At 58.1% G+C, this 17,049-nt stretch overlaps 1 protein-coding gene and 1 long non-coding RNA gene across 2 annotated transcripts in view; one reads left to right on the plus strand and one right to left on the minus strand.

The window, feature by feature from the left end:
• The window catches only part of SMAD6 (SMAD family member 6), a 47,916-nt gene extending 37,059 nt beyond the window's left edge, over nt 1–10,857 (minus strand). Inside the window, exons 1-5 of the mRNA XM_068958952.1 lie at nt 9,849–10,857; nt 9,757–9,792; nt 9,207–9,692; nt 6,168–6,224; nt 4,339–4,416 (exon numbers count right to left, since the gene is read on the minus strand). Coding sequence (XP_068815053.1) covers nt 4,339–4,416; nt 6,168–6,224; nt 9,207–9,692; nt 9,757–9,792; nt 9,849–9,963 — 772 coding nt within the window. The 5' untranslated portion in view covers nt 9,964–10,857. The remainder of the gene's footprint in view (nt 1–4,338; nt 4,417–6,167; nt 6,225–9,206; nt 9,693–9,756; nt 9,793–9,848) is intronic.
• Nucleotides 10,858–12,127: 1,270 nt separating this feature from the next.
• On the plus strand, nt 12,128–16,103 carry LOC138068941 (uncharacterized). The gene is made up of 3 exons (XR_011143809.1): nt 12,128–12,477; nt 13,328–13,498; nt 14,239–16,103. It is a non-coding gene; the product is annotated as an uncharacterized lncRNA (long non-coding RNA).
• The last annotated feature ends 946 nt before the right edge of the window (nt 16,104–17,049 follow it).

Below are 17,049 nucleotides of genomic sequence, written 5' to 3' on the forward strand. Positions count from 1 at the left end.
TTGCCCAGTTTCCACACATATCCGCCTTACATATTTATAGGCTTTTTTTTTTTTTCCTATTCCTAACACAGAAGATCTTCATAAATTTCCTTGTTAGCATAAATCTTTGCAGTCTGTTATTTCTGGGGGGAGAGGAAGAGCGAAGTTCACTTTCTCCATTCGGTGGGTTTGAAAATATGCTCCCTTAAGTTCATCCTAAATACTGCTGGAAGCAGGAAAAAAGCAAAAAAAAAAAAAAAAAGGATGAAAAAAATATTCAGCTTTTGCTCTGTAACTGCGGCGCTGCTTCAGCCCGGCTGAGTCACAGCTCGGGGCGCTCGGGCGTCCTCCCTCCCGGGCCCTGCCCGGCGCGGCGAGCTCTGCTCCCCGTCCCGGACGGGCCGGCTCCCACCGCCACGCGCAGGCAGCTCCGCCGGCTCCCCAGGCTCCGCAAAAAACAAGGCACAAATTTTTTCCAAACCTTTTCGCACAAGGTTTGCCGCCGCTCTGAAGCTGGAAGAGGAATTTATCAATGCCGCCAACGAAACCGCGGCGGCGGCGCAGCTCCTCGCGCCAGGGGCAGGTTCTTGGCTGCAGGCTAGCTCATCGCCTCCGCGGGCCTGAAAGGCTTCAAGAGGTCTAGCACGCGGGAAGGCGATTTGGGTCAAAATCCCACACGATGCTTTGGGCAAACCGCAAGCAGCACCTGCCTGGCCTCCTGCAAGGTCCCTGCCTGCCGGGGCCCCACCGCGCCGGCAGCCCCCGCGACGCCCGCGGGCTTGCTCCCGCTCTCGCCTCTCTACCTTCTTGCACGTCGCGCCTGGCGATACCTATTTTTCCTCCTCTCTCTGCTTTCCTGCTCTAAGCGCCGGCAGGCGAAGCGGAGGGCGGCGAGCCGCCCGAGCCCCGGAGCAGCTCCCTGGCTGCGTGCAGGCAGGGCCCGGCGCTCGAGGCAGGCGCTCCGCCGGCGCCTTCGACGTCGGACGCCCACGTCTCCGAAGGCCTCGCTGCGCGCCGGAAAACGCCGCCGCGCGCAGGGTCGGCGCCTCGCGGGCAGCACAGGCCCGTTCGGAGGAAAAACGGCTCTCCAAGAAGCTTGGCTCCGGCTCCTGCAGGGAACGGCGCAGGCCGTGTTCTTCGTTAGGCGTCTCGAGCGGAGACCTGCCGGCCGGTCTCAGCCCGCAGAGCGGCGCGCGACGGGGGACCTCCGCCCGGGGCCAGCGCACGGCCCCGCGACGCGGCAGGGAGCTGCACCTCTTGCCACCTGGCTGCATCTCGTATTTACGCTCATTTGCTCTTGCCCCAGGGCAAAAAAACGATGCCCCGGCGTCTCTGCTTGCTCCTGCAGACTCCAGCGGATGGAAAACCCGCTCCAGAGCTGCCCCGGCCACCGGAGAAGACGGTCAAGGCTCGCAAGCAGCAACGCGGGCGACAGCAGCGTTTACGGCCCCAGCTGGGGTCACCCCGTCTCATCCCGCGCGGACCTCGCAGCCCGCGGGGGAACCCGAGGCCGCGGCTCCCGCGAGGCGAGCATCGCTGCCCGGAGCCATCTCCCGAGACGCAACGCCGCGGCGGGATGCGCGGGGGCAGCATCGGCGAGCTGGGCTGCGCCACCGTTTCACGGCCTCTAAGAGAGGCTCTGTGCCAGAAGGGGTGAGGACCGGCGCGCCGGGATTTAGGCAAAGGCCGGGGAGCGCAAGGCCAGGACTCCCAGCGCATCGCTGCAGACCGAACCAGTTCCCGCAGCCCTCGCCAGCCGGGCCAGTCCAACGGGTACAGCAGCTTCTCGGCATCTGGCAAAGGAGCCAAGTCCGGGGAGGGGGGGGAATTACTGCAAATGTTCACCGGCGGTGAGTCACGGGCTGGAGCGCTCCGCTCGGCACTGCCGCTTTGGCCCTTTCGCCGGCGTTTGGCCCAGCTGCTGCCGGGCGCGTGGCGGCAGGCAGGGCAGTCCCCGAGCCCAACCGCCCAAGCGCGGCCCCGCGCCTACCGGGGACGCACGGCCGCCGCACCGACCCAACGAGTGGGCCGAGGACGTAGCCGGCTCTTCGTACCTCCTTAAGGCCCAAATGCGCTGCTGCTTGGACTCGGGCGCTGCAAACTTGGGGATCAAGCACGTGTCAGCGCCTTTCCCAGCAAGCCTGAGCTGTCCCAGGCACTGCGTTTCCCCGAGGAGCCGAGAGCGTTCCCGACCAGAGCACGTCCGCTCCCAAAGCCCGCGTCCTGTGGGAAGGGCCCAGCTGGACACAACGCTGTCCTTGCAGAAAAGGCTCCGTTTCACGACCAGAGGGGTTTGAACCCCCAGTACGGAAGAGTTCGGGGTATTATCTATCGACCCAGCTCATTACTCGGGAGTCAGCATCTGCACAGCTACTAACGACTTGCACCGTGCGCTAGCTAAACCCTGTTTGTAAGATCCTGAGAGAACTGCTGCTGCAAAGAAAGAGGGACATCTGCTCGTAGGTGCACGCTTCTCAGCTAGCATGAAGTGTCATTCATAACTTGTTGTTTTTATAGTGAGCCTTTTAATTCTTCCCAGACTTTTTCGTATTTCAAGAGCAATATTATAGCCATGAAAAGGTCCACTTCAAAAAGAAGGCTTTTTTATTTTTACACATATGACGGAGATAATCTTTGGACTTCATGCAAAAACTTCCTGTTTAGAAGTTCATCAAGTAAACGAGTAACAGTAAAAGAATGGTTCTCTTTGTTATCCAAAATTGAATTTTGTGGTTTTTAGTAGGAAAAACCTTTTTGATGATCAAAGCTGAAGCAATAAATAGTAGTGGCTTGCTGCTAGATCCAAAACGTACTTATTTTTGGACTGGGAGTTAAATGCGCATTTACTTCCTTCGGTACACACACCCGAAAAGGCAGGGAGGACCACGTGCTTTCTGCATCATTCAGCCAGGCCTATGTCTCAAGCAGACTTATTAAAAAAGCTGAAATGGAGAATAAACAAAGTAAAATGTGGCAGATAGATAGACTAGAGTCTAAGGTTGGGTTTTCCCCCTCTTTTAAACTTTCCAGTGACGACAAGCATGGGTTAACTTCAGTGAAACTCTTATCCTCTTTCAGCAATCACGAGCACCGGGGAAAAATAAATCATGCAGCCCCAGACTCTTATTAAAAGTTACACCGTTTGAAACGACACAGGGCGAGAGGAGGTATCCAGTTTCAGCACAATCTTGGTCACGTGTTAGCGTTATATTGTTCAAGTAAAAGTTAAAATCTCTCTTCTGTTCCAGAAAATCCACCAGATGTCCTATAAAGACCTCAGCTGCGATAGAAGCTAAACCATTACATCCTTAGGAGCCCGGGCTTTAAAACTCTGCTGCTATAATTAATGGCTATTATCAGGTTACAATAAAAGCCACGGGCACGGGCAGCTTTGCAGACACGCATCCAGCACGAGGCACGTTGGTCAGGACCTGCAAACACGTATTTATTGCCGCCCGGCTCCGCCTGGCCTGACTGCTCGCTATCAGTCGCTGCCCTGCTCCGGCCGCTCGGCAGCACAGCAAAAGCCACGAGCCGGCGCCGGACGCCTCGGCAAAGCCCACCGCGGCGGCTTACGGGGAACGGGAACGGCACGTTCCCCGAGGGCACCGCCGGGCTCCTCAAGCGCTCCCTGCCACCTCCCCGGGGAATCACACGTCCGACCGAGGCGGGAGCGAGCGCCAGCAACCGGGGCGGCCAGCCCACCGCTTCGCCCGCGCCTGCCGCCGCGCCACCAGGCCGGAAAGCGGTGAAGCGGCAGCCGCGGTCGCTGCCCAGACCAAGCGGCCAGCTCAGGCCCCGCCGCGGCGGCTGCTCGCAGGTGAAGCCGCCCCGGAGCCCCGTCACGTGAAGGCGAGGTCGCGGGGGCGCGAAAGCAGGAGGCGGCGGAGCGAACCGTCGTCCAGCGGCTTCGGCGGGACGGAGCCGGGAGCCGGGTTCGCCCGGGAGAGCGACGAGTTCCCGTCCCGGCGCGGAAAGCCACCGGGCAGCACACGCCGCCGCGCAGAGGCAGCCCGGGCGGCGGGCGGCCAAACGCCGCGCTCCTTCCTCCGCGGGCTCCTGCGCTGCCCGGCGCGCGCCCGCCGCCCCTTCCCGCCCCGCCGCCCTTCTCCCAGCACGGCCGCCCCCTTAACGGCGTCTCATCGCGGCGCGCGGGGGGGTCTCTCCCGGAACGAGCGACTCGAGCGAGTTGCTTTTTTTTTTCCCTTGTTTTGCCCCCCTCCCCGGCTGGGCCGAGAACTTAAAACACAGAAAAGCACGAGGGCCCCGTCCGTCTTCCCCGCGGCGCGAGCCCCGAGCTTCCCGCGCGCAGCCCGCTCCCGCTGCCAGGCCGAGGCGAAGGCGCAAACGTCGGCCAACCTGAGAAGTCTCCAGGCGTGACGTTGGGCGAGGTGGTGGCCTCCGTTTCAGTGTAAGACAACGTGGAATCTGACAGATCTGCGAAACAAAAGGCAGGCGGTCAGCGCGGCGGCGGCCGTCCCGGCGCTGTCCCAGCCCTCCCCGCTCTTCTGCTTCGCTTCACCCGCCCCCGCGGTCCAAAAAGCAGCCAGCCCGCCCGGCCAGGAAGCACCGCTGGACTTTCTGCCTCTGACATGCAAATGAAAAGTTTCAATGGCTTCGACCACAAAAATAACTGCAGTGAAGTTGATCAAACAAGTAGGAACTTGGTGCTTACTGGATAAGGTTACATTAAGCCTCTAAACAATTCGTAGTTACTATACTTAATTATCACCATTAAAATTCTTGAAGCTGTTTATTCTTGCTTCCTTCCTTCCTTCCTCTTTGCTGAAGCGAAGGAAACTTTGTTTTAACAAGTTAAGAGTCTTTGTTATTCTCTCTTGCTTACACCCCTCTAATTAAGCGCTCAACTGTTTGCTCACAGATTAACTATTATTTTTCCAATCAAATAAGCCAATGAAGCAAATTTCAGGCCCTGGCTGTTGTTTTAATAAAAATCACGTGTCGCTCACTATCTTCTCTCCCTGCAGCACAAGCCGCTTCTGCGGGGAATTAGCTGGGAAGGGGGAGAGCAGGGAGGGACGCCCGTTTTTTTTTTTCCCCCCTCCATTTCCAACAAAAAGTAAAAAACACCCGACCGGCAAATTTATTTTCCAGGACACCGGAAAACAGCCCGGTGCCACAAGCCGGCCGCGGCGAACGCACGCCGTGCCGGAGGCGGGCACGCGCTGCGCTCGGGCCGGCGGCGGGCCCAAGGCGCGCGGCGGGGCAGGAGCTCACCGGGGCCCCGGCGTCCGGGCGCTAACAACGCGCCACGCTGTCGCTGGCCCGCGCGTCTCGCCTACCCGCCCGCGCCGTCCCAGGAGGTGGGAGGCGGCAGCGGCGCTCCTCGCTCCCCAGCGATTTTGGAAATCAGACCCGCCGACCGAGGGATAACCTGGGGCCGAGGCTGCGCGCGACCCACCCGGCCACAGCGGCACCGTTCACGCCAAGAAGCGCGCCGGTGGCATCGGCTCCCTTCCTTCCCAGGGTTTTGCTTCCCGTTTACTTGAGTAAGAAGCAAGGCCCAAGAAAGGAAGAGTCCAGTGAAGGTAGTTTAAACGTTTCTAAGTGAAAATAAACCCTTAAGAAGATGTCCCACGCTGCGCTTTGCCGGTTTCTCCAGCAGGCTACGCTTCCTGCCCGGCCGGCCCGTCCAAGCTGCCCTCCACATTTCCTTTTTAGCTTTAATAATTCCTACGGAAAAGTGAAACACCACCCCAAAACTGTACAGCGCCGAGCTCAAAAGCGTTTGGGTTGCATCTGAGTAAGCGCAATAAGAGTAAAAGGTGGTTCTTCTGCGGCGCTGGGCAGCCGGCGGTGGCCGAGCGTTTCGTGGGAACGGCACCCAGGAGCTGCGGCCCCCCCGACCTGTCATCCAGCAGATTGCGCACAGACAAAACATTACGTCTGATAACCTTTCATTACGCCCTCATTAAAAATAGCAGCGCTTCATATTATTTTGGAAAATATGCATGTGTCTACACGGTAATTTGGTATGATACAGTGACATTCATTTATTTCTTAAAACTTGCCAGCTGATGCTTGCTCAGAAATAATGAGCAGCCATAAAATTCCTACTTGTTGGCTTTTGCCTAACATGCCACGTAGAAACGTCTTCAGCATAACCAAAACCGTGACCGCGCCATGAAAGAAAGCTACTGTGAGATCAAAAGGGAGAAAACACATACCCAGTGGCTTTTGCTCGTCATTAGGAGACAGCCGAGAATAAGGAGGTGGTGGAGACTCTGGAAAAAACAAAAGTTTTATATTAGGGCTGCATCAGGTTTATAAGCGAAAACCCTCATGTCTTCTCCTGCAGCTTAAGAACCCTTCCAAGGTTACAAACCCCATGTTTACGCAACGGAAGAAAATCCGCTTGCAGACAACTCTAGACCAAGACTTTTTCGAATCTTTGAGGATCGGGCGTCCACCCTTCAAAAGGGGGCTTGGCTACTGAAAACGGTACGTTCCTCCCTTACAAAAAACCGTGCGCCCTGTGAAGCACCCCCGCTTCGGCACCCAGGAACTGAGGCACGCGCAACTGCATCCCGCTCATGAAGAGTTCTGCCTTCAGCGCCTGCTGCCGTGCTGAAGGCCATTAACGCATGACCTCAACAAGAACTCCCTGGACACCATGTTTCCAAGACTGGAAAAAGGTGCAGGGTGACTCAAAGACGCTCCTTTCTCGGGACATAAAGCCAACACTTTGGCCACGCTGACTTCAGCCAACAAGCCCAAGGAAGTACCCGCGGGCTGTCCTGGCAGACGCTTCGGTCCGCGGGAGGGTCAGCGGCCAAGGCCTCCTCCATCCCCGTGCTCCTTCGCGCACCGCCTCTCCGTCAGCACTCGCCCTGACCTCAATTCAGCAAAGCTCTTACGCGCGTGCTTGGGTTTAAGCAGAAGCATCTTAGCGGTCATGTGCTTAAAGTTTAAGCACGTCCTTAAAAGCACTCTGCTGAATCAGGACACCGAATGGCTCTTGCTGGGCTTATAAGAGTAAAGACCATGCAAGCAGCTCAGGGTTGCTGAAAAAGAGCCTCCATCACTTTCTTAGGCAGGTCAGAGGGTGGGTTTTTTCCCCCTAAATTATTACAGTGATTTTCTTTTAGAATTGTAACTTGCTAAAACTGAAAGTTAAATGTGACTGGCTGGGCGGGATCATGGCACCAGCATTCAGTAGATGCTCCCCTGACTTCAGTGAGAAGTTGCAGGTAAAACTCAGTGCCATAACATTGACTCCAGACTACTGAAACTAGCGTGCGCTCTTCAGTTTCCCACGCTGACCTGAAAACAAGCTATCTAATACAATGACTGCAGTTCAGTTTGGATTATTTTACTAAAAATGACCTTAGCATTCTCTATGCGATGGCTTTGCTATGGCCTGCAGTCATTTTTTACTTCTGAGAAAGAGAAGGGTCTTCATCTCCAAACACGCATCAAAAATCCTAGCAGAGCAAGGGACCAGCGCTCCGGGCACCCGCGCACGGAGCATCACAGGCAGGACGGTTTTCTCACAAGGACTTAAGAGCCTCAAAGAGAAAAAAAAAAAAACGCAGCCAGTGTCCTAGACCGCATCTCACGCCTGCCTTCCGCCTGCACAAAGCAGGCTGGTCCCACCCTCGCGCCAGACCTGCTGGCACAGCGGACCTTGTCGAAGCACAACTGCATTTTCACACCACGCTGCTAACTCCAAGCAAATTGGGAGACAAATGCATGCGGGTATGTTTAGACGCACACATGCCCCAAGCCTGGAGGGACTCCGCAGGAAGCCAAAGAGGCACATGGGCATCAAGGCCAGCCCTGGCTCTCCCTGCTCTCCTTCGCCGCTGCCGCCCTGGCACCAACCCGCCAGCCAAACGCTAAAGGGCCACCCCGATAAAAGCCCTGCTCCCACGCTTGACCTGCTCCCTACCCAGGATCTGAAGCCGTGCACCGGTGGAAAAATCTATCACTGCAGGAAAGTAACTTGAAAACTTTCACAGATGTAGCCGTTCCTAAAATAAATTCACATCTACTTTAATTTTAAAGAAAAAGCTACTTCAAGCATGTAGGAATCATCAAGGGAAAGCAGGGCACTGGTGCCGCACGCAGAATACAGAAGTTTCTTTCAAGTAACTGATGCAAAGCTAGGCGGGATTTCGGGGGGCAAAACAAATAAAATCAAAGCTCTTGCCAAGACGGGGATCATTAACATGATTTTTGATATCCTCTAGGATTTTCTGTTGATTAAAAAAAAAAAAAACTCGAGAACCGCCAGAGCTCCAGCTCCTTCCACTTCCAAAAAGAGTCGCGAATTTCCCCCCGGCGAGGGCTGCCCTCCAGGCTGCCCCCAGGAGCTCCGCGCTGCGGGCCGCGGCGCTGCGCGGGGCTCCGCGGGGTCCCTGCGGCTTTAAGAGCGGCCGCGGTAATTGCCCGGCTCCCCAGCCGCTCCGATAAACAGCGAGCCAGGCTGGCGCCAGCAGTATGCAAACTGCATATTAGCACCACTTCTGCACCTAAATAGCAGGGGGGACCTCCGCAGGAGGGGGAAAACGGAAAAGGCCAAAAAAAAAAAAAAAGGGAGGGGGGGTTTAAACCCAACCGGAGCCATCCCAGCGCGGGGGGGTAACAGCGGGCCGGGGCTCGCTCCAACCCCCGTCCTTTGCCCCCGCGTTTTTCCCGAGCCCCCCCTCCGGGATTGGGGGGGGGGGGGAAGAGAAGCCCCCCGGACGGCGCCGGGGCCGCCCCGACGGCGGGGGGGTTCCCGCGGCTCCGGGCCCGGCTGCGGCTCCGCCGAGCGGGCAGCGCAGCCACGGCTCTGAGGACCGCCCCGCTCATTGCACCGATGACTGCAAGGGGGGCTACCGGCGAGCTCCGGCAGGGGCTCCAGGCGCGTCGCGGCCGGCCCCATCGCCGGGGCTGAGCTGGGGGCAGGGCACCAGGGTCAGCCCGAAGCTGCCCGAGAAGCATGCAAGAACAGCTCAGGAGTGCGCAAAAGTAGGAGAGCCCCGAAGGGAGGGGAGCGAGGGGCCCTGCCCCGCCGCCCGCGCCCCTCGCCCCTTCCTGCCAGAGGTGCGAGCAGCCTGGACCACTGAGAGGTCCGCGGCTCCTTCCTTGCTCCTTTCACCGAAAAAAAGCCCACGAAAGCCCCGCAGCTCCTCAACGTGCCCAACCTCAGAGAGTCCCGCCACGGGGGCGCGGGCGCTGGGGGGGGGGTGGAGGGGGAGGCGGGCGGCGGCGCTCCTTACCTGGCCCACAGAGCCTGCTGAAGTGGTAGGGGTTGCAGCAGACCGTGGGGCCGTCGGCGACGCCGAAGCTCTGGCACTCGCAGAGGGGCTTCAGCTCGCCGGGGTGCTGCAGGTCGGGCCAGCGGAAGAGCTTGCCCAGGAGCAGGTGCGGCGGCGCGGCCTGGCCCCCCAGGCGCACCTCGGTGCGGGCCACCAGCACGCAGCCGCTGGGCATGCCCCCGCGGGACTCCACCGCCTCCAGCAGGCTGTCCAGCGAGCGCTCCTTCAGCCGCTTCAGCAGCGAGTAGGTGACCGACTTGAGCTCCTGCTCGAGCAGCAGCAGCCGCGACCGCGCCTCGCGGCCGCGGCGCTCGGGGGAGCCGCCGTCGCAGCAGCGCGGCTCCCCGTCGCGGGGGGCGGCGGCGGCGGGGGGCGGCGCGGGGCCGCCCGGCTCCCGCTCCTTGAAGAGGCAGCAGGTCACCGTCTGGCCGTCGCTCTCCTGCGCCCACCAGGGGCCCGGGCCGTCGGGCGCGGCGCGGAGCCGGGCGGCGGGTCGCTCGGCCATGGGGTCGCCGCGGCGCGCCCCGCCGGCCGCCCCGGCGCACAGCTCCTCCGCCTCGCGCAGCAGGCTGCGCGTTACCGCGCGCAGCTCCGCCGAGGGGCTCTTCTCCGGGGTCTTGCAGCTGCTCCTGGCGCTCCCATCTCCACCTTCCCTGTCCGGAATGACACGGCTTCTCCAAAGTCGCCGCACAAGACCTGAGCGTTTGGACCTGAACATACGATACGTGGGAAGCTTTGTAACGTCGCGTTGGGTCTTTTCCCTTCTCCCCCGCGGGCCTCCTCCTTCTTCGGCCGGCTCGCCCCGTCCGCTTTTATTTCATGTCCGCTCCGTCGCCGTCGCGAGCTCCCCGGTGGCCCGAGCACATGAAGAAGCGGCGGCTCCCGGCAGCGCCGTGCCAAAGCCCTGCGCAGCGGCTCGCCGACGGCCCGCGGCAGCACTGCAACATGAGGCAGGCGGCGGCGAGGCAGCGCGCGGCGGGCATAGACGGCGCCGCGGGGGCTGCGCCGACACCCGCGGCGGCGCGGGGCGCTGCCGGCGCGGCGCTGGGGCTCAGGCGCGCCGCGCCCCTGCCCTACATCTACCGCCGCCGCTCAGGGGCAGCCGCCGCCGCTTCGCCGGGGCGGAGGGTGGAGGACGCGCACGGAAAACAGCGCAACAACAACGCTGAGGGGTTGGGGGGGGGGGAGGTGAGGTGAAGGGGGGGGGGGATCCCAAGCCCGGGCCAGCCCGCGAAAACCCCCCGACTCTTCCTCGAAAAACGCCCCGCTCGGCTGGGCTCCTTTGCAACTCAAACATAAAAGGTAGGTGACCAAATCCGAAAGCGCTGCCTGGATCAGTAAACTCGCATCGGGTCCCAGGCTTGGAGTTATTTCCCTTAAGGAGGAGGAGAGGAAAAACAGCAAAAAAAAAAAAAAAAGAAGAAGAAAAAAAAAAGAAAAAAAAAGCAAGCAGGTTTCAACACATGAATGGAAATTGTAAATATCCCAGGAGGAGCTGCTGGAAATCCTTAATTCAACAGGACACAGAGACAAATCCGATCGGCGGCGGCGGCGGGGCTGGGGGGGCTGCGCGGGGCTGCGCGCCGCTGGGGCCGCGGTGCGCTGCGCTGGGCTGCGCTGCTGGGGCCGCGCTGCTCCCTCGCGGCGCCCGCGCGCCCTCGCTGGCTTTTGTGTCGCTCGGGCGCGCACGCAGGGCCCCCCGGCGCGCGGCGGCGCGATTGGCTGCCGCCCATCATGTGCCAGTCTAGACACTTTGGCGGCCCCGCGCCGCGCCGATTGTTGCGCAAACAAGGGCTCAAGTTTCCGAACTCTTAAAGGGACACGCGCCCCCCCCCTCCCCCGCCTCCCACCTCACCTCCCCCGAGGGGCGCGCTCCGCCGCGCCGGGACACCCCCCCCCCCGTTCCCCTCCCCTCTCCCGACGCGCCTGGGCGCGCAGAGGCAGCGAGAGACCCCCCCCCCAACACACACACACCCCGGGGTGGGGAGGGCGGTGTTAAAACGGGGGTACCCCCCCCTTCCCCGGGGTGTCTTCCGAGCGGCGTCGCAGCTCTCAGCGGGTTTTTTTGGGGGGGGGGCGGAGGGGGGTGCTTGAGGGTTTTTTGGGGGGGGGGGGCTCATTTCTACGCACCGCCCCCCCCACCCCCGCCCCCACGCAGGGCGCCAGGGGTTTGGAGGCATCCAGCCGCCCGCCCGGTGCGGCCGTCCCCCGACGGGCCCCTCGCGCCCCCGCGGACGCCCCTCGCTGCCCTCCCGCGCCGGCGGAAACTAGGTCAGGGCGGCGCGGGCGGCGGCGCGGCGCGGCGGGGGTTAACGCCGCTCCCCCCGCTGGAGCCGCCGCGGCGGGGACACACCCCCGCGATGTATCAACTTGTCCCCGGTGGCAAAAGTTCAGGCCCGGCGAACCGCGATTGGGCCGCCGCTGCGTGACGCGCCGCTCCGCCGCCGCCCATTGGCCCGCCCGGCGAGCCGGCTCCGCCCACTTCGCAGCGCGGCGTGGCCGTGAATGAAAGACGCTGCCCGGCCGCCGCGGGCCCCCCGCGCGCACCCCGACGGCGCGGCCCGACCCGGCGCGGAGCCCCGGGCGGCGGCAGGCGGCAGGCGGCCCGGGGGCGGCGGGGCCCGGCCGCGGCCCCGCGGGCATAGGCGAGGCTCGGTGCCGGCCGGGCGGCGGCGGCGCCGCGGTGAGGCGGCCGCTAGAGGGGGGCGCGGGCGGCCCCGACGCGGCGGCTCGCCGAGGTGTTCCGCCCCGCAGCGCCCGGGTGGGAGCGCCGGCGGCGGCATCCGCGGCCGGGAGCTGCCTGCATGAAAACTTCCCATCCTTTACTGCACGGCTAGGAAGGCACCCCCCCTACCCCCCCCCCAAAAAAAAAAAGAAAGCAAGAAATGGCTATTACTACCGCTAAAACTCAAAAGTCACAATTTGGGCAACATTTCCCCGTCGATCTTTTCCCCTTCTGGTGAGTTCCCACAGGGAGGAGATTCGCCCGTGAACTCGCAGCTCAGCCATTTCTCCGTGCTCACCGCACCGAGGTTTTCAGCGCTAGCAGCAAACCCACGGAAGCGCTCTGCAAGGAGAGGCTGTGACAGGGAAAGCGGGTTTCTCCGTGGATGCCAACACGAGCGATGCTCTCAGCCTAACTCTGACAGCGCGGCTCGGATGCTATTACAGCTTGCTCTTGTGCAACACCAGAACATGCAAAACTTGTGGCCAAAACTTTTACTAGGGAGCAGTAAGTAACTGGCTGAGTCACTTCTCCGTCTTTCTTAACTGCTCATCTCCCCTTTCTCTGTTCAGTCTCAAACTCAAATCAGGATAGTTTTGCTGTCCTGGAAAGGGAGCTTTTTCCCCTTGCAAATGTGCAAATGCTTAATATAAATCACTGGAAATCTGATAAGAGAAGAACAGAAAAGAAAAGAACTTTGTCTGGAGGATCAGCCTTAGAATGAATTGGACTTTTTTACTAATAAGTAAAAATCAAATCTTTGCAATGTATTTCCCAGCAGATGACCAGCTAGAAAAAGACAGTCAAAATGATATTTCAACCAAACAGTTGTAGACAATCTGAATGTTCATGACTTTTTTCTCTTGACATTTATTCAGCAGCTCCTCCCATACTTTTGTACATTATTTCTACATTTCCCCTAAGCCCTTTTGCCACATCTGAACCCATAGCTGTCTTAATATACCAAAGAATGTGTTTTTAAAAAGTCTTCAAGTTAGTACAATTTTTATGGCAAACCTTATTGTGGCATTCTCACTTTGATTTAAGAGATCCCAAAAGATTTAATGTAAAACCACTATGTGTGTGTCACACAGAGGCTTGCAGCAGGACAATTACATTTTTATGTAAATAGGTCCTTTCTCTTTGGAATTATTTTCTGCCCTTACTGATGAGTAGCACAGGATGCAAAACTCCTTTTTTCCTGGCCGTTCTTGGGGCAGGTTTTGGGAAACGTGCAGTTTGCTTGGGGAAGTAGAGAGGGCTGAGCCAGGGCCTTGGGAATGTGACTTTGTTAGCCATGTTTCATGTGCTGGGTATGATTTGCCACTGCTTTTTTTTTTTTTTTTTTTTTTTTGAGGTATTCCACTGATGGCATAGGGCCTAGATGAGCCTGGATTTGCCGTTTTCCTCCCATTTCTATGTTACAGAATTATGTAAGATTGAGTAAGGACTGGTCTGTATTATTGCAGCCCTTCACTGGCAGCTTCTGCTCAAGCTCCAGGAGCACCCGCCGGCCCGCGCACCCCAGGTACGTCACAGCTTCCCCGGGGAGCTGGCACCATCCTACCCCCTGGCACCTGCCTACGCCAAGGCCCTGCCTGGCTCAGGAGCACGAGCCCTGCAAGTAACTCCCCTGCCTGAAGATAAAAGATGCTGTCTTACATTTCTAGTTGCTTTGAACATCCCAGGCTACAAAAGCATAGATTTCTCAAACAGTATCTTCTGGTTCCACCTTAGGTGCTTGAAAAGAATAAATAGGAGTAGAGCAAAGAATATAGGAAAATCCCTGTTAGGTGTTTTCTGGGTGCGCAGAGGGACAGCTCTGGGCATTAGCAGTAAAATGAGTTTACTTTCCTCTTGGAAATTCCAGCAGTGGATTCTGACTATGTTGCTGCCACAGCAACTGCCCCTGAAACCAGAGCATCCTGCCTACCGGCGAGCAGGCAGCGTCTTCCGGCCGCACGGACTGCGGGGCCGGTACTCTTACCAACACCCGGAACCGCTTTGCCTTCGTAGGGTTTTCTAACTCTGTACGGTGCTCTCTGATCTGCTACATCCCTATGTAGAAACCGAAACCGATGATCTTATATGAGTACTGACTCACTTTGCATGGAAATAATGTCACATGATGCCCATGCTGAAGCTCAACGCTCTCACCCACTCTGCAGAATAACGTTTTACCCCTATATCATGTTTTATAGCTATTGGCAAAAGTTAGCCAACATCCAACTGTGGCAGGAAAATGCTATTAACCTTTTTTCGCATTAGGGAACAAAAACAAGTTAAATGACACGGAAAGGCTGCGGAAAGATTCAGCTTCAGATCTGGAAGCAGAATTCAGGATTTCTTGGATCTCAGATCCAGCCAGGATCCCTGCCCATCCCTGAGCGGCTCCAGAGAGATTCCCGCACTTCTTTTAAATCCACATTGATCGACCTGTCAAACGTGACCCGAAGATTTACCTCCCTCCATGCAGCTGATGCTTTTCTTTCCAATATCTTATTGGAAATGCGATCCAAATTATAAATGTCACAAATGTGCAATTACAGATGTGTAAATATACATAGATATCTTAACTATAGCACGGTTTCGGTTAAGGATCGGTTGTGTCAGCAAGCGATGTATTCCTGTTGTCCCGCGCTAGAGAATCACGGCGCCCGCGACACGGCGCAGAGAACAAGGGGGCCTTCAGAGGCCCGACGGCGGCCCGCGAGCGTCGCAAGCGTAGGTATGCCATACAGAAGTCCGGATTTGGCTACGAGTGCCATCCGTTTTGGTTTTTTCAACAAGAGTACATTGTTTCGTGCTCTAACATGGGGCAAGAAAAACAGAGAACTCAATTGTACTTGTCATAATGCATGTATAATTTATAATAATGTCGGTTATTAAAGGATTTTTAGTAATTAACGGCTATGTGCTCTTTTTGCTGCCTTCCTCCCGCCCTCCCCCCTTTCTTTTGCCTGTCATAATAGCAAGCATTCCTGCAAGATGCTCTGGAGCACAGTCTATGGCTCTCGGCTCAGGAGCTGCAGGGAAGCTTTTGAAAGCCTGCCAGCGTTATCCGACATTGATCTCCCAGGTACTATATAAAGCCAAATTCTCCTGGGCCCGGGAGGACGGCGGGTGGCTGCAAGGGCACCGGAGCGAACCTGTTCCCAAAGCCAAAATGCAGCCAGGGCCGGGGTGAAATGGGAAGCGAGAGAGAGCTCCCGCGCCAGGACAGTCGGAGGCACCACCGGGGCCCAAACCTGCAGGCAAGGACCTGCACGATGGTTTTTCAACAAGAAAAGATAATCTCATAATTTTCTAGCTTTTTTTATCTGTAATGTTTTAAAACGTTTCCAGTCCAAGATGCAGAAGTGAAAAACCCAAAATAATAATTATCATTTAATTTTTTTTTTTTTTTCTGAACAGCTCAGTTCTTAGCTTATTTTACTGCCTTGAAAGCGGAGCCGAGGCTGGGAGGTGGTTTGACTGGCTCGGAGAGGGGGGGCCGCAGCGAGGCCGGGGGGGACCCTGCTTTCCCCACGCCGCTCCCGGTGGGGACCCGGCCCCGAAATCCCCAGCAAGCTGCTACGCCAGAGCGCGTGCCTCCGCCAGAACTAAAATGCCTCATAAAGACAGGCTGGTTTTACTGGAAGCCGAGTTTGAAAGCAACCGGAGGAAAAAAGTTTTGACACCATCAGAAAGTCCAGTTTCGCTGGTTCTAATGACAGCGCTGTGATTTGCCAGTTCACACTGACTGTTTTTTTCATTTTACTCCTGGAAATGCAGGAAAATGCACTCTTCTGCGCAGTCACATACAGTGATAGGACTCTGGACTGTCTTCAAAGTGGAAAAAGTGAAAATCAGAACAAGGCATTTTGATAAACCCAAACTAAAAATGTTTGAGGGAATTTTCCTTTATGGAGATCCACAACCGCTGGACCCCATGGCCCCCGACCTCGGGATCCTGAAATCCCTCACGAGAAGGCCACGATCTCGCCCCACCACCTCGGCACGTAGCCCAGTCCCGGGCGGGCTGCGGCCACGGCAAAGCCCATCCCAGCTCTCCTCGGCCGCAGTTTCAGCCGCCCCTCGCCACGAAGGACGCGCGCCGGCGCGCGCCGCGGCGGCCTCCCGCTGCTCCACGCGCGCGGTCCAGCCCCTGCCTTTGCTACCTTCACGTGTTTCCAGCCAGCAACAAACGCAGTTTGCAGACGGCTCCTACGCAGCCTCAGGTCAGTGGTTGACACAGACTGCTTTACGCTGCATGCACTCACAAATATCGCTTAGCTTGTCCGCGGTGGGTCTCCTGCAGGGCAAGTCCAGCGCACAGACCGGCGACCCGGCCAAAACGCGGGCGGGAGGCAGGCGGGGGCCGCCGCGGCGCGGGAGATTTTCCCGGAGGTGATGAACGTTGCAGGGCCTCCTGCGCCGGATGTCCCCGACACGCGGGGACACAAATTGCTTGGGGGCAACCTGAAACGAAGTATCCTTCCAAACGGCACGGGAAATCAAGAAGTAGGCGAGGAGAAGAACGACATCACATAGAAAATAGCCCAACACCGCGTTTCACTGGCCCCAAAATTAATGTTAATGGGTTAATGGAAAGTCCACAAGGCGAGCGCGGCTGAGTTTCCAGGCTCTTCAAGGCCCTTCCCACGAGTATCTTCTGTGGGTGGGGACAAGCTGACTCACAGTTTCCAGGGCTGCAGCAACATTTCACCACGGAGCGCTCCAGCCTTGGGGACGGATGGCAGGGAGCACATTCCCAGCAGGCTGCCTGGGAGCTTTTTTGACAACACATTTTCTCTGCGTGTGTGTGTGTGTGTGTGTGTGTCAGAAAATGCCAGTTTGGCCAAACCAAAACTTTTTCGTAGCAACCTACTGGTTTCCATGAAGCGCCGTTTGGGAAGGCTGGGTTTCTAGTCGCAACATGCGACATTATTCGGCCGCAGCATCTGCCTGCAACGTGCCAGCCCCCGGAGAGGTCCCTTGCTCGGACCAGCCTGCGACCTGCATCCCAGAAGAAGCCCTTGCTCTGCTGGGGATTGCAGGTCCGGTTCCTAAATCTCTCTGGGCCAATTTATAAACAAT

Source organism: Struthio camelus, chromosome 12 (genome assembly GCF_040807025.1).
Source record: "Struthio camelus isolate bStrCam1 chromosome 12, bStrCam1.hap1, whole genome shotgun sequence".
NCBI lineage: Eukaryota > Metazoa > Chordata > Aves > Struthioniformes > Struthionidae > Struthio > Struthio camelus.